Below are 17,646 nucleotides of genomic sequence, written 5' to 3' on the forward strand. Positions count from 1 at the left end.
CAGTAAAATGTTGATCTACACTGACATTATCTCTAACGACGAGTTGTTGTCCGACGCTTACGACATCAAGGAAGTTGACGGTGTCGTTTTGGAGGCCGACTGTTCCATGATCAAGATCAAGAGCGGTGGTGATGTCGACATTGGTGCCAACCCTTCCGCTGAGGGTGGTGCTGATGACGTCGAGGAGGGTGTTGAGACCGTCAACAACGTTGTCCACTCCTTCAGATTGCAGCAGACCTCTTTCGACAAGAAGTCTTTCTTGACCTACATCAAGGGTTACATGAAGCAGGTCAAGGCTCACTTGTCCGAGAACGCTCCAGACCAGGTTGAGGTTTTCGAGAAGGGTGCCCAGGCTTACGTCAAGAAGATCATTGGCTCTTTCAACGACTGGGAGTTCTTCACTGGTGAGTCTATGGACCCAGATGCCATGATTGTCTTGTTGAACTACCGTGAGGACGGTACCACTCCTTTCATCGCTGTGTGGAAGCACGGTGTCAAGGAGACCAAGATCTAAGCGTATTTGTTTCTTTGGTTGTTTAATTAGCAAATATATTAATCGGTGGAACCGTTTACTTTTTTGTAATGCAGATGCACGAATTCTCCAACGTGATGGCCTTGTCTGTGTACGTGAAGAGCTCCACGTTGTAACCAGGCATGGCCTTTTGAGCAGCGTAGACCCTGCTCTCGTCTATCATTCTTCTTGCAGCGAGTCCTAGGCTTTCCTTTTCGCTAGCCAGTAGCGTAGTATCATCGTTAGGACCATCTTCTCTTTTTCCACAGACTGCCCAGGTAACAATTCTTCTGAGAGTGATGAAATCTTGTTCGTTGGTGATCCCACTCTCTGCAAGATAGCTTCTTGAGTCAGGGAGTAACTGGTTGTAGTGACATATATGACGGCAGCACATAGCCACTAGTAATCCGTGAAAGTTGCCGTTTTGTAGAAGCGATGAATGCAAGAGCAGCTTGAGTGTAAGATCTGTAGCAACTCCACAGAGGTGCTTGGAAATGCAAACGACCTCCTGTGGTTTCTCGCTCTCGAGGAAATTGTCGAGATGAAGATGCTCAATGTCTATTCTAGATCGCTTAATCTTTGGCATCTGCTCGATCTTCATTTCCTCGCAGTCCTTGATAATCTTGCTATCCATCTTCATACGGTTAGTGCCTCTGTCTATGAGCCCAAAACCATAGCTTTCTTGGAGCTCTTTGGAATCATGGATATTGCATGCATTGACCGCCCTGGACAATTCGGCCTTGCCGCATCCAAATTCCATATAGAAAGCCGAGGTGGAGAGAAGTCCATTCTCCTTCATGTTTCCCACCAAAGACAGCTGCTGGATTATATGCTTCTGGTTCTCTTTTCCATCGAGCCAGGAATCCAAGCCGGGATGAGAACTGTTCTTATGACGAAGAGGACTGTGTCTTTCTTGATAAGCTTTGATGATGGGAATTACCTTTTGGAAATCCTCGGGACCAGGCAGTTTGACGTCGCTTTTCTCCACCTCCTCGTCTCCGTACTTCGTATTATAGTTCTTCACGTACCAAGGGTCATGCTTCTCCTTGGGTTTGGCGTTGCATTTCTTCAAATGAAACTCCAAGTCGTGAAGCCATACGGTATGCTTCGGATCTAGCGGACAAGGAACTCTCTCACCCTTGACCTCAGAAGCTGTAGTGGAATCATCGTGCACCATATGCTCAGAGCAGAACTTGTGGCCCTTCTTTCGCTGCATGGCACACTGGCGCTTCTTTTGCTCCAAGAAGTATTCACACCTGTTGGGCGAAACCTTCTTCTCTTTCTTGGCTCTTTTCTGTCTTTTGGGCGTCTGCCCTGTGGCCACCTCAGTTGAGCTCATGTAGTTGAAGTTCGCAGTATTATCTGGAGAAGCCCGCCAGAGTGAAAAGTTGATTACCAGGTTGAAAGTTACGATGAAATCAGAAGTTATTGTGCTTAGTATAGGATTCTAAGTGGGTTGGAAAGAACCAAAGAATATTATTTCTCCAAGATTCTTTAGTGGTGTTCTCCAGGAATATTGTAGACCAAGGTGGGTGCGAAAATAGTCGATGCTCATCTCGCATCTCTCGGTACTACCATGAAGCAGAACAAAAACGAGCTATGGAAGCTCGATCTCATAGAAACCAAGTTTTTCAAAACTACTCCAAGGTTACAATCCACCAAAAAGCTTTTGAATGCCCGTAAAAACGCCAAGCTCTTGAAGAAGCTACCCCAGACGAGAGAAGAGGCACATAAACAGATCCATGCTCTCAAGAAAGACTTGTTCGAGAAGAAGTTCCATGGATCATTTCTCAAACTTCATCGTGAGGTTCTCAAGAAGATGAAAACTGATCTGCGTGCTTGGAAGAACGACACCCACAAGTCTCTTCGGAGCTTACTCAATTCTGCCTCGACTGTGAACTACATGGTGGAAGCTAAGCTTGTCAAAATATTCGTTGCCGCTGTACTCAATACCAAAGAATTGAAAAGCTCGCCGCCTAGTTATCTTCCCGAAGATATCAAAGACAAAATCCTCAACAAGAAGAATCCCTCAAATCCTAGCCGATTCTTCATTGACCACTGTCAGGACGACAAGATCGCCAACGGCTACATCTCCAAGCTTTGGAATGCCAAAGATATGAAGAAGCTCATAGAGGAGATTGACTGGTCGTTCAGGAAGGTCAGAGGTGATTTGACTGTGGATGAGAAGAATACAAGATCTGCCTCTACAGGTAAGAAGGTGGGCAAGGACGATAGCGATGATGATAATGACAGTGACAGTGAAAGTGAAAGTGAAAGTGACAGTGACTCTGAAAGTGAAGAGGAAAGTGATGCCGGTAGTGAAGAGGAAGATGTCGCAAGTGGCTCAGACGCAGAAATGGATGCAGAGGAAGCTTTCGAAAAGTATGCTGCCTACGACAACTTGGTCGCTGGTTCTGATGGAGAAGGCGACTTTGAAGTTGACCCCAATGTGGATTACAATGAAATCACAGACGAGGAGCCCTCTGAGGAAAGTGAGAACGAGTTGGATGAGAAAGCCCAGAAGAAGAAGTTGAAGGAATTGAAGAAGAAGGAAAAGGCGGAAAAGAAGGAGCAAGAAAAGAAACTCAAATTGCCTTCATTGGCCACTGGCTACTACTCGGGAGGTTCCGATGATGAAGACGATGTGGATAACGATAAGGTTGTGAAGGAAGCAACCACTACAAGGAAGAACAGAAGAGGTCAGAGAGCTAGACAAAAGATCTGGGAGCAGAAATACGGTAAGAAGGCTAATCACGTTCAGAAGGAGAAGCAAAGGCTTCTTAATGAGAGAGAACAGAGACAACAGGAATTCGAGGAAAGACAAAGAAAGAGAGAAATGAAAGCCCGTCTCGCTAGAGAAGCAGAGGAGGCCAACAAACTGGCACAGAAGGTGGAGAAGAAGCCTCAGCCTGCTACAAGCCAGAAGATGCATCCTTCTTGGGAGGCCAAGAAGATTGCTGACGAAAAGATGAAGGCGGTCAAGTTTACGGGTAAGAAAATCACATTCGATTGATTTATTTTCAGAGCTCAGATGGGTCAAGTTTGAATTCCCTGGCAATATCCTCCTCGCTCATTGCTTCACAAACAATAGGAGTTTCCAACAAGAATTTGTATTGGCACTTCTCGGGTTCGCTGACAGAAACAATCCTGCTGTCGGCAGCGCATACCATATCCACATAGGCTGATCTATGTGGACCATTCCAGCATTTGACTCCGTGCTCAAAATGCAACGTTGAGCCTGTCACACCGGTCAAACGCCCCACGAGTGTATTGTCTTGGTAAATGGAGTCTAGATATCCAATCTTGTAGTTGTATTCGCCAATCTTGCGATTGACCCATTCTTTTTCGACAGCTCTGAGAATGTCGTCTTTGCCGAAGACCTTGTTCACATTGTCTTCGTAGATTGAGGCCTCTGATTTTTTGGAGTGTAATTCCTTCTCCAACTTTTCGATAGACTTCTCGATGCTGGTGATCTCTTTATTGCTGACGGGACCGCTAGGCTTTTCCTCCTTCTTCTCGTGCTCCTCGGTCTTTGGCTTGAATGTGTTGACGAATTTCGTGAAGTAGTGATGCAACATGTTGTCGAATGTAGGTTCGATGGAAATGTAATCTTGTGGATTCAAGCTAGGAGGTTTGAGGCTCCTCAACTTCTCAGTAAACAGCTCTATTGAGAACGAAGACTTTTCGGGTTCTTCCTCCTTACCAGTAATGTATTCTCTGAACTGATTGACGCACTGCTTCACACTGGCATCGTTGTAGTTCGGGTTATAATTCTCCACCAAGTCATTCAAGAGACCCTCGAGTTTGTTGATAGTTGACTTGCTTCTTTTTTCAGAAGCAATTGAGTCTTTGATGTAGCTTTGAAGCTGCGTGGTTAACTCTGAGATTTTCTTCACCGTACCTTCATCCTCTGAGCCTTGTTCAGCACGCTTCTTTGCATCAGCAAGCCTCCTGTTCTCCTTTTCAAGCTGTCCTTCGAGAACGGCTATCTCCTCTTGGATTTGCTCCAATTGCTGGACGACAGTGGCCTTGGCGCGTTCAGCCTTCCTCACATACTGATCACGAATTCTCAATGCCTTGTCGATGTCGGCCTTCCGTGTTTGAACAAAACTGTCAAACTTTTGCTTCACTTCATCACACTTGTTAGGACACTTGCCACTGGCCCATTCGTCAGAGCCGTCGCAACAGATTTCGTAATCGCAGACGCCGTCGTTGACCTTGAAGTTTTCAATGTAACTTGGGAAGAAACCCTCATTGGCACAGTAAAAACCATGACTTCTATCTCTCAAGTGGGAGCATGCAGCAGTGCCTGGCTCGTCTGACCCATCGGGACAGTCACAGATATCGTCGTTGATCTGACTATGGTCAAGCACTATAGAGGGGTCCAGGAGACATGCCCATTTTCCATTGTCAGCCTTATATAGATGCTGATCTTCGGGCTTCACTCCTAGGATATCCAGGGATGCTACCAATCCCGCCAAGGCGGCCCACTTTAATATGATCATGTTGAGGAGTAAGCTGAGATCTAGGTGTACCTCATTCGCGCTATGTATCTAACTGGATTGACACTTTCTGTCCATACACATACATGTAATGTTATAAAATGGGCAAACGCCAGCCTGCAAATGAGAACTTAAGCATACTACGATGCAAGCGGATGATCCGTCCGCTCATTTCCAAGATCGCTGCCCTTACAGACATTTACATCAAGTACCCATCCAAGTTTGATCTTGATATTGAAAGCTTTGATATTGTGCAGAGAAACCACGGAAAGTCACTCAGTTTCATCAGTCCAGCAACCTCTGATGACCGGCTACTATACTTGAAGCCTTACCTAAGTCCTGAATTGCACCAGGCGTATAAGGAAATCTTTGTTATTTTCAAGAACATCATACTCGCATGGCTGCAAACCTCACTGAATAGCAGAATTCCCAAATTATCCAGCCTAGCATCATACAAACTAGGTAAGTGCATCACACTAGGGACCAAAAGCTCTCATTACAGACTAAGCAAAACCGCTTTGTTCGATGCTGATACTCTCCCGAAATACCTACAAAAGTACCATGATGAACTCTCAGACGACATAGACGATTGGCTCACGATGGAGCCGGAATCCGTGATGGAGACTCATCGCACGGACTTACTCTATGGCTACCTTATACACTTGTTGGTATTCAATCTGCGGACGATCTTTTACTGCCTTTTGCCAGTCTTGGTACATTGGCTTCATGAGCAAAAGCTATATTCTCTTCTGAGAACCCTTCTCTACGAGTTCTTTTTATTTCTGTCAGTCGATATAGATCAGCGAGAGGTATCTGAGTTGACAACTGAAGTGGCTCAGCACGATCCCAGCCTTCCTGTTTTCTGGCTCTTCCACAACATCGGCTATTGGAGACGATTATGTGAACTTTGCAAGCTCACCACCATGGATGCCAGCAACAAACGCTTTCAGTCATACGATAGCATATTCATTGAAATCCTCGCCAAGACAGATCGGCTTTTTCTCACTGACGGAATCGACTTACAGCATATTTATGATACACTTCAACTGAATCCCCAACACCCGCATAACACTTTCATCTTGACGTCAATTCTAGCACAGATCATCAGTTTGTTCAAGAAAAGCTTAGACTCGGCGTCCACGTCATCTGCATCACTAATGGTATTCCGAGCCTCGCTCAATGACTTCACTGAGTTCCTACGAACTTGGCTTTCCTTGAGTGGAGACTGTGTCTTCAATTCATTTGATGGTGGAAATGAGGATATATTTGACGCTGTAGAAAACACCGTCGACTACATGTTGAAGCATTGCATTCGGGCGGTTCGTTACCTCGAGGGTGTCTCGCTGAAGAGCCGAAGCGTTGAATTGGTGTTGGAAGATTTCAAAAACATCCACCACCGCATTCTAGCATTTCAAACCAACGCACAAATTTTGCATGCCTATTATCTCGACAAACCTGAACTATATGACGTCAATGGGGCCAAAATCACCGAGGTCAGTCGTAGTTTGGGGACATTAATGGCACACAATTGCGAGTACAACGAGGTAATCGAATTTCTTGTCTGGTTTCGGGACCTTGAAAACCCTCAAGGCTACAAGCTATCGAAAGCTCTTTTTAAACACTTCTTCAGAGAAGACCTGGTGCTTGGAGATATGGACATTGATCACGTTGCATGGGAGCTATATGACCTATAATAAATAAAAAATTGTCTACTTGGCAGGCTCTAAGAACCGATGTCCCTTTCCGTCAGCAATGAGTAACTGGCCGTTCAAAGACTCGTCCGTCACAAGCTCAATGGCATTGTCGACAGCATCCTTCATCTGGATGACAGGGAAGCTGTTTCCTGCTGGAGCCTTCTTCCCCATGTCGGTTTCCTTAACCAAAGCAGGCAAAACGGAATTGATACGAATGGATCCCCGCAACTCATTGGCAAGCGACTTGGTGAAACCCAAAAGACCAGCTTTCAGGGCTGCATAGACCGTGGTTCCTGGGCTGCTAAAGCCGGTGAAGGAAAGCACCGAGGAAACATTGACGATGACCGGCTTCAGCTTCTGCAGCTTGCCAATCTTTGTGAATGGTTTGATCGCCAACTTGCTGAGAATGATCGGCGCCACAAGGTTTGTGTCGATGGTGTCGATGATGGACCGCTCTGGAGCTCTAGCCAAGAGGGTATTGGTTGTTGTGCCGGCGCAATTGACGAGAATGGAGGACTCATTCAAGGCCTCCAACAAGAAACTGTGATTCTCGGGCTCCTTTCCATGGGCCAAGTCCAAAAGATTGTAAGTCACAAACTTGTGCTCCTGGTATTCCTGTCTGGCTAAGTTTTTCACGTTGTCGTACATTGCGTCAGAGTCTCGGGCCAACAAGGTTATGGAGGCGCCCAATTCGGCTAAACCTTTGGAAATCGCCAACCCGATGCCTCTCGAGGCACCAGTAACAATAGCACGTCTTCCGGCAAGCATGGTTGAGTGATGAGAAGATTGCGAACGGCTCCATTATAAGGATCCAAGCAAGAGCAAGTCTCGCACCATCCACAAAAACGGCGCAGATGACGTCTGTGGAAAAGCAGGTGGCAAGAGCTCCCGAGGAGCCGTTGTTCAATTGTTCATTTTGAACTTTAAACTCTGGACCACTTTCCAGATGGAGTACCAGGGTTATGCAAATTAGGTTTGGGAAAGCTCAAATGCGGGGCGGAAAATTTCAGCCACAACATCTTCCTACCATGAGTAAAGCATTGAAGAAACTCGAGTGGCTTGTGATTATCTACGATAAGCCTATCAACCAGCGGCTCAAGTTTAGACCCACGCATTTCCAGGGTATCCCCAAGCCGTTCCAAAGCGGTACTATCACCAGCGCTGGTCCAGTGTTCAAGGACGAGGAACGGAGCCAATTTGCTGGTTCTGCGTTTACAATTGCAGCAGAAAAGAAGGCGGATGTCATTGACTTCTTGAAGAACGACGTCTATGCCAAAGAGGACGTGTGGGACTTTGATAATGTTGTGATCCATCCCTACACCCCGGTGGTGAGGGCCCAGAAGGACTTTCCTGAGCAAAAGTAGAGCTTACGGCGTGTGTAGCGAAATCCATTTATTAGTTGTTAAGCGAAAGAAGAGGGTAAGCTAAAGAGAAATTAATCAAACGAGAGCGGCGGCGATGGCAGCCAAACCAGCAGCGGCACCAGCAGCGACTCTGCCGGCGTTGTTCTCAATAGTAGAGACGTGAGCGACAGAGCTTGGCTGAGAAGCACCTGGAGTAGACTCACCAGCCACAGACGAGTGTGGAGCAGTGTGGCCTGGCTTGGTGGTGGTCTCGGCAGCGGAAGATGGGTGCTGGTGAGGAGCAGTGGTCTCAGGAGCTGGAACACCTGGAGTAGGCTTCTGAGAAATAACGGTGGTTGGAATCGTGACAGGACCAGTGACAGTCAAGGTGGTGGCCTCGGTGACGGTGATGGTCTTGTTGTTGAAAACAACGTGGGTGGGCTCAGGACAGTAGGTTGTGTAGTCAGTCACCACAACGTTAGTGGTGATGGTGACATTGTTGGCGGCAGCGACACCGGCAATAGCAGCAGCGGCAGCGATGTTAGTCAATTGCATAGCGAAAGAAAGTTGAGACGATATGGAGAGCCACAAGACCGGCGCCCGCCCGGTTTATATAGTTGAACGTCTGGATGCTGCCCTTCCCTTTTGGGCATTACACTTTTGTATTTTTTTTTTTTTTTAGCATCCTGGAATTGCCCACAGTTTTCCGTTTAGCCTCTCTACGGCTTCCCTGCACCGGCTTGTCAAGCCTGTGCGGAAACCTGTCAGCCACAGTCGACGTACATCCACATAGTGTCTCACACTTTAGACTTCTTTGCAGCCAGCAGCGTCTGCTTTCGTTAATACATAAACACGCTGTGCTGCTGACTTAAGCTTTCGAGGTATCTCACTTCCTCAGTCGGCAATGCCCCTTATCTGTTTTTGGCCGCTGTGCAGCTTGTTTAGTATCTGGCTGTGGCGGTCCCGCAATGCTCAGTTGGACCCCTACTGTGGGTCTCTCCACTGTTTTGGCATGCCGATGGACTTGCAGCCAATTATTTTTACACCGGCGCAACAATGGGCGCCGGGGCCTGAGAATTTCGTTTCTTTGCTGTTTATGTACTCTATTCATGTGGCCCCGAGACTCTTCCTTCATCTCATTTCCTCTGGTACATCAAAATGTACGCACTCTTGTCCTTGGCCTCGGGGTTTCCACCACAGCGTCGGACGAAATCGCCTCCACCGATGTGTCGTCGATGCGCAACCACTTCTTCTCGCTCGCCGTCGACGTCTCGGCGATGCCATTTCGGTATACGTCGCACGTGTAATGGCCGCCCTCAGCGTTGCGGCCGTGGTGATAGATTACGCCCACGAGTTTGTAGGCGGGCTTAGGGTCGGCAGAGCGAAGCGTTGACGAAAGACACTCGGGTGGAATTTCCAAGTCCAAGTCGAATTTGACGTCCTTCATCACCTTTTCGATGGTGCCGTAGCTCACCGACTCCTTGCCGTTGGGCTCAGCGGAGCCCTCTCTGCTCAGGTTGTCTGCCTCCTGCTGGTATGCAAATCTCTTAAGCTGGAGAAGCAACACTTTTGGAAGCTGGTCAATGAATGTTTGCTTCTTGGCAGTAACCTCACGCTCAGCGTCGATCTTGAACGGAATCTTTTCAATTTGATGCAGATTCCACAATGCATCTTCTATGGTGGTCACGTCCTTCTGGGAGATGTCAACCAGCATACATCTGAAAGGATCGACCGTGATAGACTGGGACTCCTTGCCCTTTGGTATGGTCAACACACTGCGGAACCTGCCGCCAAAAATCAGGGTAATGGGTGATGGTTCAACATCGACGACCCGCTTTTTGGAAACCCGTTTCCCGCTGCCGACCTCTGACCATCCGTTTGTCTCTTCTTCCTCATCCAGGGCTTCCATTTCCTCGCCGTGGTTGAGTGACTGCTTGGTGACGCGATAAGCAGTCTTAATTTTGCTTTTAACGTTCTGCTTGCTTGCACTGTCATTAAGCTTTTGCTGGCAAAAGTCTATAAGCTCATCAACCTGTGTAGTTGGAACTGTAGCCTCTGCACGAACAAAATCCTCGTGAAGACCGTCCAAGAAGTACGTCAAAAACTCCTCCGCATCTTCTTGCTGACCCCATTTGAGGTGCTTAAACTTAGTGTTCTCCACAAGCTTCTGGTAAAGCACCTCTGGAGAAAGCGGCCGACCGACGACAATGCCATGGCTATTGAGTGTGCCGTTGCTGCCGTTAGAACCATTTTGGGTTGTGAGCTTCAAAAAGTCTTTAATGAAATTAATGGTCGCATCGACAATAGGCTGCTGGGAGGTCTTATCAAGAGAGCCGACAGCGTGCTCATCAACGTAACGAATAAGCTTGTTGAAAGGCTCGCAGAACATGAGACATTGGAGCACAGCATTCATGTAACAGATGTTACCCGTATTCGTCAATCCCCTTGGATTGATAGAATACGATGGGTAAGAGTTCAAGGAGAATTCGGGCTCAAACAACATCTTCAACAGCAACAACCCAAGGGCTTGCGGTCCGTTGTTTATAGATGGTGTTGGAGAGGCAGACTTACTCTCGACAGCAGCTTGAGTGGTCTTGGATGCTGATGCGGTCTTCTTGGAAACCTTTTTGGTAGCTGTGCTCTGAAGCACAGAGGCCCAGTTCGATGGTCTTGTCGTTGCGTCGTTCAGGTCGTTATCATTATTAGGTTGTTCTTGGTCAGCGGACTCAGAGTTGGCAAGTTCTGCGGGGTATATAAGCTGGGTGGCAGATTTACCGGTGCTGTGGTCGAGGACAGTGAAAGTAGCGTTCTTGTTGATGATTAGATTGGCAAGGCCACCCGATTGGGTCTTCTGTTGTTGAACGTACTTTTGCACACGACCGAGTTTAGATGCAAGTAGATTCTTCTTTTCGCTGGCGGCCTCGGATCTAGCACTGGAGTATTCCTCATGAGAAGTGCTAAATAGAAGTGGGAAGGTTCCGACAGGCACGGACTCCTCCTTTTTGGGCTTTGGCTCTTCAACTTCGGTCTGCTTGGTCTCCTCCTGTTCTATGACTTGTGTGGTGGGAGGAGTCTCTTCAGAGAGTGTAGAGGCTGGTTCTGGTGCCTGCTGAGGAGGATATGCGTCTGTCTGGGGAGCTCCGAGCGGGCCGTGTAAGGATCATTGACTTTGGCGGGCTGTCCATAAGGATCCTCGACGGGAGCGTCGGCGTAATGACTGTGGTGATTATTATGACTATTATTGTATGCATTGTGGCCCTTGGAAAACTTCTTCTGTTTTGGATTGTTGTTTGGGGCATATAACCGTTCATGCCGTTCATGCTGTTCATATGTGGCGCCATGTATGGCTGTGGGAATGGCGTCGTTGGCATGGGATAGTATGGGTACCCCATCATGTACTCAGGGTAGCCCATGTATTGCATGTATGCGCCCGGCACTTGGCCACCGTACATCATCTGGGGATGCTGCTGGTAAGGCTGCTGCTGCTGTGGAAATGCCTGGGGCGGAGTTTGATATTGTTGTGCCAAAACGAATGGCGACTGGCCTGTTGGGTTGAAGGCAGGAACGTCGCCTCTGAAACGGCTCTGGCGAGGAGCAGAACCGTCCTTTTTGGTCGAAGCCTTGGATGATGACGGCGTGGTGACTTTCGATGTGGACATAATGCTGCTGATTCTTACTTTGGCTCGGGACTAGTGTAGGGTCCGTTAGTGATTCATAAAGACCGAAATAATATGGGTGAACTTCGGTGATAAGTTGAAATGCAAGGGTGGAATCTAAGCGATGAAAGTGTGCTTAGCTGTTATATATGGACAATTAGGAGCTTCAGGTTAAAGGAAGCGGGATAAAGGTGGTGTACGTTGAGAAGTTAGCGGAATAGGTTGAACGAACAGAAAAAAATTAGCCAAAAAAAATGAGTACATAGGCAGGATCGCCCGAAACGCCAAAGAAGAGCACACTCTTCAAGAAAGTTTTGGCCTTTAAGATTAGTTCAAATCCACAAATTGTATTACTCTATTCGTGATGATTGAAATTAATTCTATCTTGTCATGGCCGCCGGATTACGGGCCCAAACAAACTTTTTTGTGGTTCACACGATAGATATGTCGCGAGCCCGAGGACCTGAGACATGATTTAAGCAAGGCGTCTGAAAAAAGTGAGTAGATTCTTCACTGTAGATCCTAAGCGGTGTGAGTCATTGCTTTTTGGTGGACTTTGAGACTTCCTCATTTGTAATGAGATACTTTTGCCTGGAGCTTATAGTTGTTGTTTCTGGCAATGCGTGATTTCTGTTCACCGAGCGCATGAACGGAGCATCAACTGACGACCAGCTCTTCCACGCTAGCTGATGCTTAGAGCCTCAAGGATTTGCCATGTTTCCTTCACCTTCTCTTTTCGAATAGGTACAATTTCGTAGTTATAGGCAGCAAGGAGCACCGCTAACAATTGGGTGCAAATTGGAAGAGGGTCGACGGGGACTTTGGGCAGACGCTTCAGAAGAAAGTCTAATAATAGGCCGTTATCGTCGTTTCTTTCGTAGTCTTTGATGATGTCTTCAGCTGGAATTTCTGCACCTGTTGGGGGAAATTCCTCGAGAAACTCTTCGCTCGAACAGAACCAGTTGTATGGATCCACAGTGACAAACTCTCCCTGTGGCCATCTTCTTTCTTCTTCTTTTGGACTTTCCCCCGAAAGCTCAACTGTCTTCGTGTCAAGCTTCAAAGTGAGCCCAACTTCGGCTAGCATCCGCCGTAGCTCAAGCCACCGGTTCGTCTCCTTCTCAGGCACCTCCTCCATCACCGTCTCATTGTAGACCCTGATGAATATAGGTGGAGAGGTTTTCTCCAGTTTTCCCTTGAAATACTCCTCCACAGCATTTTCCAAATCAACGCCTTCTCCAAGCACATCTGCCCGGATATTTCCACCTGTAGCTAATGCCAATGCCTTCGTGTACATGTCACCAAAGGCATACGTTAGAAGAATCGACTTGTTCAGATCTAGAACAACATCGCTCTTTTCAAATAGCTTCCCTTCTTTATCAAACCTCTCTATATCCAGCTTGAGCTCGTCCAAGTCCTCCTCGAACCCAGCCATATACTCATATATTTTCTCTACGTAGCGACGCTGCCGAAGAAGCTTGGAGGCCCAGCTTGGAAACATGGTCAAAATACGGGAGTTTTTCTCGTGAAGAGAAACCCGCTTTGTCTCGGCCAGCTCCATCCTAAGGTGTATGCGAACTTCAATCTCCTACCACCTACTTCGCGTTACACCATAACAAGCTGAAGGTCACCATGTCGTGGGTCGACACTTTACCGACTGCGTTGCAGATCAAGATCAACCAACTTGTAACAGCTCAGCCTTCGAGCCAGGACATTCTTGATGAGCTCTACGAGCACTTGACCAGCCCCAAAAAGAGGAAAACTCCTCAGCGCAAACCTAGAGAGTTACCTTCCGCTAACAACGGCCAGCCCAACCCACACCATGTCAAATTTACCGGCCCTGTGAATCCACAAGAAATCATTTTTCAGTTGACAAACTTGTCCTTTGGCTCCCCAATAAGAAGAAAGTACAACCTTCTATTCCATTTGCTCATCTCGCCAGACAATGTCCCGCATCCAGTGCTTTCGATCGTCAACATAGCAACTCAGACTCCCGAAATGTCGGTTACGAGTCTCAAATCGGCAATCAAGCTTTGCATGCTTGCTCCTATTTTGGGCCATTCCACTGTGCTGTCGAAGAAAGATACGGCTATGTTGTGTCTCTGGCTCAACGATCACGCTGCTTTCGACGCCAAAAATGACCCTATCATCTGCAACATTAACCTAGACGTCATTAAAAAACAACTTATTGAAGATGGCAAGGTGCCTCCTCATGCGGAGCACCAGGTTGGTGAGGATGATTCTGAGGGCGACGCTATAAAGCCCATCAATGAGCAAATCATATTCTTCTTGCAAAGGCAATTTGGATTATGTGGTATTGAGCTTCATAATTTTATGCCCTTGGCCAGACCAATGCAGAACACTTTGAAGTTCAACGCTGATACCGCTATCGCCATCTCAACTAAGGGTAACAACATTTGCGACTTCGTGGCGGCTAGTGCTTACAACGGCTCCAAAGAAGGCAGTCTTCTCCTTCTCAATACCAACGAGGAGACCGCCTTTATGATTTTTGGTTTCAAAAAGCCTGTTCTTCTCATAGAATTTTCGACCATCAGAGATATTTCCTATAAGGACATCACCCGTTTCACATTCAACATGTTGGTGACTATCGCCAGCGCCGACGGTGAGGATAAGGTTCTTGAATTCAGTATGATCGACCAGCAATCGTACCAGGAAATCGATGATTTCGTGAGAAGAATGAAGATTCAAGATAACTCGTTTGATGCCAAGTTGCGTGAGAAGCAAACCGAAAATAAAGAAACTGATGTTGTTGAGCCTGCCCTACAGGAAGCCGAAGCTGGTGGCGATAGTGACGACGAGGAAGAAGATGGAACCTACACCGGTGGTGTTGAGGAAGGTGAGGAGGACGACAGCGATATGGATGCGTCGGCTAGCGAAGGCAGCGACGGCGATGACTCTGTGAGCGAGGATGACGACGAAGACGACGATGACCTTGGCGACGATAAAGCTGACGAAGAGTGAAGAGGCTCTGTACTACTATAATACATCTAGACATGCTAAGGGCCACGTTCTTATATTAGTGGTGATGCAACTATACGAATACAAAAGTGAAAGTAATGGGATGACGTTTGTGAGCTTATTTGTAGTCCTGACCGTATTTGTCGAACAACTCAAAGAACTTCCTGGTTCTCTTAGACGCAGTGATTCTGTGGTCGCCCTCCACGTCAAACTCGTGGAATGCATCGACTTGAGCCCTCTGTTCACGCAACTGGGCCAATCTTCTGTTCAATAAGTGTCTATTTCTCTCAACAAAGTGGTCACAAATGGCGTAGCCTCCCAAGAAGGCACCAATCGACAAGACGTAACCTGGAACTCTGTCCCAGGTTCTGCCGAATTGCTTGCCCACAAGCTGAACTTGGAGCCTTCTGGCCGAAGCACCAAGAATGGTACTGAGAATCACACCGGCCGCAGTCACCATTATTTTTCGTAATTGATGGACTTTAGTATGGTTATGCTTTATAAAAAGTTTTTGTGCGAAGGTAATTGGGCAGCGGGCACCTGTACACCAGAACAGTCTGGGGAACCCAAAAACCGGTTTCTCTATGAATATTATTGATAAAGCTAGTTTAGCTAGTAGCTTTCATTATCCGTGGGTACTGCAGTAATAATTGGTCGGAGATTTAGTGTCTACTTACTTGGAACAGCATTCAATGAATGGGTGCAAATATCTAGAGGAGGAGGGAAAGCATATAATGGTACTGTAATAAAAATATTTTGGAGCATAAATTTCGTAAATTGTATCTGTTTTCTCTGTTTTTTTTTTTTTTTTTTTTTTTTGTTTTGTATCTCATTTGAATTAACGTTGTCATTCAGAACCTGGTGGGTCGAAGTAATGGTTCTCAGTTTGCATATTCTGTGAGGATTCATGAGCCTTTGTCAATTATCTATTGTAGTATATTTAACATTGTAATAATAAAATATTTATACAAATGACTTCAGAACCGAGAATCAGTCACGATGTGATTGTGACAATTTAATTTGCTAAAATCCAAATAATCTTGGAAAACGATCCACTTTTGCAGCCATGACAACTCAATCGACTTAATTGCACTTCCAAACGTCTTATGAGAAATAAGGATATTCGGTTGAAATAAGATGCTAAATAATGAACGAGCTTAAATGAAATAATCGAATTTCTTCTCCATCGTCAATTGGCCGTCTTTTTAGGTCATTACTTCTCCAGCTCTCCGCACAAATTCCGCGGTACTTAGATAAGACTACTTTCTTTATGCCAAAGCAGATCAACTTCTTCAAGGGCCACCCAACCCTTGATCTTTTGCCCAAGAGGGCACTTTCGGAAGCTTTTGCCAAAGTCATTAGCGAAACAGCCCACACGGACTATGAGTCTGATCCCGAGAACCGTCATCCTCTTCAGTATGGAACTGACCTCGGAAATTTGACGGCAAGAGAAAGTGTGGCTCGTTGGGTAAACAAGCAGTTTGGAAGAACCTCATTACATCCAGACCAAATCAACTTGACTGGAGGATCCTCATATGGATCACAGAATATTCTTTTGGCGACTACCAACACAGAGACAACTCTACAAGCATTTGTGGTCCTGCCTACCTACTTCTTGATCAATTATGCGTTTATTGACGCCGGATTCGAAAACAAAATGACCGCTGTCCGAGAGACACCCGGTGGTGAGTTCGACATAGACATTGAATACTTGGAAAAGAAATTGACGGAGTTGGACGAAAAACATGGCCTTAAGCCTGTTGGTGACAAGGAGATCAACATCTTCCCAGATCCAACAGGCAGGGGTGTCAGGAAACAATACAGATACGTGATGTACTTGGTACCAACCTTCTCGAACCCTGGTGGCCTCACTTACGCGGAGGCCACGAGAACCAAGCTTGTTGAACTTGCAAGAAAGCATGACTTGCTTCTTCTCTCTGACGATGTGTACGACCATCTCAATTATGAGGGCAAGCCGCCAGTCAGAAAGCTCAGTCAGATTGATGAAGACACCCTTCCAGAAGGATGGAAGTTCGGTAACACCGTCTCCAACTCTTCCTTCTCCAAGATCATCGCTCCAGGACTTCGTGTGGGCTGGCAGGAAACAGCCACACCGACTTTGGCACTTCAGTTGTCGGGGACTGGCGCCAACAAGTCAGGAGGTACTCCTGGTCAATTGAATTCAGTCGTCGTTCAGCATTTCATCGAAGATGGCACGCTTGACGACACGATTGAGCACTACAAGAAGACATACAAGAGTAGAGCTGTGACTCTTAAGAAAGCTTTGGACGAAGCCCTTCCAGCCAAGTATACAAAGTATTATGGTGGTAACGGCGGCTACTTCGTCTGGGTGGAGATTGAGGCACCAGACGTGGATATCGCCGAGATTTTATCCAAGCTTCAAAAAGAACACAACGTCGTGATTGCAGCAGGCGGCAACTTCGAGGTCGAGGGAGACAGCCTTGGCTGGAACAAGGTAGGCGCTCGTTTGTGCGTTGCCTTGCTTGAAGAAGAAGAAATAAAAGAGGGCATTGAGAAATGGGGCCAGGTTTTAAAGCAGGCTCATCCTCAGCTATACTAACGGTTAGTACCATAATAGAAATTTAGAGCAGTTCAGCGTAGATCTTGGTGTTAAACTTTTAATTCTCATGAATTCTCGATATAGGCGAGTTGTTTATCATCTTCTTACTGCAAACGGGTAACATACATTTTGGAGTGAAAAAAGGGTAGTATTTTTACTCATCGACAAAAGAGCGCCTTATATAGTCGCGCTCTCGCGCCTGGTGGTAGGGCTTGAGCGACATGCCAGCCGAGGAGCCATTGTTCCTCGAATTTTGATTGGTATCATCAATTTCCGAGAATTTTGAAAGCTTTTGTTGATTGAGTTCTTCGGATTAAAGATGTGTTCACCATTTTCATTAAAGACGGCAACCACATGGGAAAGCTCTGCTCGTAGCACAT

General features: G+C 46.7%; 13 protein-coding genes across 13 annotated transcripts; 6 read left to right on the top strand and 7 right to left on the bottom strand. All coding sequences in view use genetic code 12, as the record gives it.

Moving 5' to 3' along the window:
• Nucleotides 1-7: 7 nt before the first annotated feature.
• TMA19 (Tma19p) lies at nucleotides 8-514 on the top strand (the record flags this gene model as incomplete). The annotated part of the gene is made up of 1 exon (XM_025481557.1): nucleotides 8-514. The coding sequence occupies one exon, from the start codon at nucleotides 8-10 to the stop codon at nucleotides 512-514; it is 507 nt and encodes a 168-aa protein (XP_025336175.1).
• A 55-nt stretch (nucleotides 515-569) lies between these two features.
• CXQ87_003074 (tRNA:m4X modification enzyme) lies at nucleotides 570-1,850 on the bottom strand (the record flags this gene model as incomplete). Its single annotated transcript, XM_025481558.1, has 1 exon — nucleotides 570-1,850. The coding sequence occupies one exon, from the start codon at nucleotides 1,848-1,850 to the stop codon at nucleotides 570-572; it is 1,281 nt and encodes a 426-aa protein (XP_025336176.1).
• A 237-nt stretch (nucleotides 1,851-2,087) lies between these two features.
• BUD22 (Bud22p) lies at nucleotides 2,088-3,524 on the top strand (the record flags this gene model as incomplete). Its single annotated transcript, XM_025481559.1, has 1 exon — nucleotides 2,088-3,524. One exon carries the CDS (start codon nucleotides 2,088-2,090, stop codon nucleotides 3,522-3,524), a length of 1,437 nt encoding a protein of 478 aa, XP_025336177.1.
• A 173-nt stretch (nucleotides 3,525-3,697) lies between these two features.
• Nucleotides 3,698-5,016, bottom strand: CXQ87_003076 (uncharacterized protein; the record flags this gene model as incomplete). The annotated part of the gene is made up of 2 exons (XM_025481560.1): nucleotides 3,698-3,722; nucleotides 3,743-5,016. 2 exons carry the CDS (start codon nucleotides 5,014-5,016, stop codon nucleotides 3,698-3,700), a joined length of 1,299 nt encoding a protein of 432 aa, XP_025336178.1.
• A 98-nt stretch (nucleotides 5,017-5,114) lies between these two features.
• On the top strand, nucleotides 5,115-6,707 carry CXQ87_003077 (uncharacterized protein; the record flags this gene model as incomplete). The annotated part of the gene is made up of 1 exon (XM_025481561.1): nucleotides 5,115-6,707. One exon carries the CDS (start codon nucleotides 5,115-5,117, stop codon nucleotides 6,705-6,707), a length of 1,593 nt encoding a protein of 530 aa, XP_025336179.1.
• A 29-nt stretch (nucleotides 6,708-6,736) lies between these two features.
• Nucleotides 6,737-7,475, bottom strand: CXQ87_003078 (3-oxoacyl-[acyl-carrier-protein] reductase (NADPH); the record flags this gene model as incomplete). The annotated part of the gene is made up of 2 exons (XM_025481562.1): nucleotides 6,737-6,752; nucleotides 6,775-7,475. 2 exons carry the CDS (start codon nucleotides 7,473-7,475, stop codon nucleotides 6,737-6,739), a joined length of 717 nt encoding a protein of 238 aa, XP_025336180.1.
• A 260-nt stretch (nucleotides 7,476-7,735) lies between these two features.
• On the top strand, nucleotides 7,736-8,071 carry OFR1 (Ofr1p; the record flags this gene model as incomplete). Its single annotated transcript, XM_025481563.1, has 1 exon — nucleotides 7,736-8,071. One exon carries the CDS (start codon nucleotides 7,736-7,738, stop codon nucleotides 8,069-8,071), a length of 336 nt encoding a protein of 111 aa, XP_025336181.1.
• A 75-nt stretch (nucleotides 8,072-8,146) lies between these two features.
• On the bottom strand, nucleotides 8,147-8,605 carry PGA48 (Pga48p; the record flags this gene model as incomplete). Its single annotated transcript, XM_025481564.1, has 1 exon — nucleotides 8,147-8,605. The coding sequence occupies one exon, from the start codon at nucleotides 8,603-8,605 to the stop codon at nucleotides 8,147-8,149; it is 459 nt and encodes a 152-aa protein (XP_025336182.1).
• Nucleotides 8,606-9,203: 598 nt separating this feature from the next.
• CXQ87_003081 (mRNA-binding ubiquitin-specific protease) lies at nucleotides 9,204-11,709 on the bottom strand (the record flags this gene model as incomplete). The annotated part of the gene is made up of 2 exons (XM_025481565.1): nucleotides 9,204-11,176; nucleotides 11,355-11,709. The coding sequence occupies 2 exons, from the start codon at nucleotides 11,707-11,709 to the stop codon at nucleotides 9,204-9,206; spliced, it is 2,328 nt and encodes a 775-aa protein (XP_025336183.1).
• Nucleotides 11,710-12,388: 679 nt separating this feature from the next.
• Nucleotides 12,389-13,267, bottom strand: CXQ87_003082 (uncharacterized protein; the record flags this gene model as incomplete). The annotated part of the gene is made up of 1 exon (XM_025481566.1): nucleotides 12,389-13,267. One exon carries the CDS (start codon nucleotides 13,265-13,267, stop codon nucleotides 12,389-12,391), a length of 879 nt encoding a protein of 292 aa, XP_025336184.1.
• A 71-nt stretch (nucleotides 13,268-13,338) lies between these two features.
• On the top strand, nucleotides 13,339-14,688 carry CXQ87_003083 (uncharacterized protein; the record flags this gene model as incomplete). Its single annotated transcript, XM_025481567.1, has 1 exon — nucleotides 13,339-14,688. One exon carries the CDS (start codon nucleotides 13,339-13,341, stop codon nucleotides 14,686-14,688), a length of 1,350 nt encoding a protein of 449 aa, XP_025336185.1.
• Nucleotides 14,689-14,803: 115 nt separating this feature from the next.
• On the bottom strand, nucleotides 14,804-15,145 carry CXQ87_003084 (uncharacterized protein; the record flags this gene model as incomplete). The annotated part of the gene is made up of 1 exon (XM_025481568.1): nucleotides 14,804-15,145. One exon carries the CDS (start codon nucleotides 15,143-15,145, stop codon nucleotides 14,804-14,806), a length of 342 nt encoding a protein of 113 aa, XP_025336186.1.
• Nucleotides 15,146-15,955: 810 nt separating this feature from the next.
• CXQ87_003085 (2-aminoadipate transaminase) lies at nucleotides 15,956-17,266 on the top strand (the record flags this gene model as incomplete). Its single annotated transcript, XM_025481569.1, has 1 exon — nucleotides 15,956-17,266. The coding sequence occupies one exon, from the start codon at nucleotides 15,956-15,958 to the stop codon at nucleotides 17,264-17,266; it is 1,311 nt and encodes a 436-aa protein (XP_025336187.1).
• Between the last annotated feature and the right edge of the window lie 380 nt (nucleotides 17,267-17,646).

The sequence above is a fragment of the Candidozyma duobushaemuli genome (genome assembly GCF_002926085.2).
Source record: "Candidozyma duobushaemuli strain B09383 chromosome Unknown C_B09383, whole genome shotgun sequence".
NCBI classification, from domain to species: domain Eukaryota; kingdom Fungi; phylum Ascomycota; class Pichiomycetes; order Serinales; family Metschnikowiaceae; genus Candidozyma; species Candidozyma duobushaemuli.